A 333-nucleotide genomic window follows, 5' to 3' on the forward strand; every position below is an offset into this window, starting at 1 on the left:
TCGGTCAAAGTCCCTTCAGTTTGTGTGTTGAACTCCTGGCTCTGCCCAGGCCCCCCCTTGTCTGGGTGTGGGCAGGGGGACAGTGGGCGAGGGCTTTGCACAGGGCTGGGGTGCAAACGGGAGCCGATGGCCCGGCAGGAGGGACCCAGGGACAACGACTTCTGGGTGCAGCCGCTCCAGGCACCGGTTTAATGTTGTCCGCTCTGTCCTCAGGCCTATAATGGTCACTGTGAAGCCCTGAAGACACTTGCGGAAACCCTCGTGAACCTCGACGTGCGGGACCACAAGGGGCGGACGGCACTGTACCTCGCCACGGAGAGAGGCGCGCCGCCG

General features: G+C 64.0%; 1 protein-coding gene across 1 annotated transcript in view; it reads left to right on the forward strand.

The window, feature by feature from the left end:
* Nucleotides 1-333, forward strand: part of ANKRD28 (ankyrin repeat domain 28) — a gene marked incomplete at its 5' end in the record, with an annotated part of 13,095 nt that overhangs the window by 9,169 nt on the left and 3,593 nt on the right. Inside the window, 2 exon segments of the mRNA XM_010075094.1 lie at nt 214-329; nt 331-333. The exon segment at nt 331-333 is cut by the window's right edge and continues 74 nt beyond it. Coding sequence (XP_010073396.1) covers nt 214-329; nt 331-333 — 119 coding nt within the window.

This window comes from Pterocles gutturalis, unplaced genomic scaffold, assembly GCF_000699245.1.
Source record: "Pterocles gutturalis isolate BGI_N339 unplaced genomic scaffold, ASM69924v1 scaffold3141, whole genome shotgun sequence".
In the NCBI taxonomy this organism is placed as follows: domain Eukaryota; kingdom Metazoa; phylum Chordata; class Aves; order Pterocliformes; family Pteroclidae; genus Pterocles; species Pterocles gutturalis.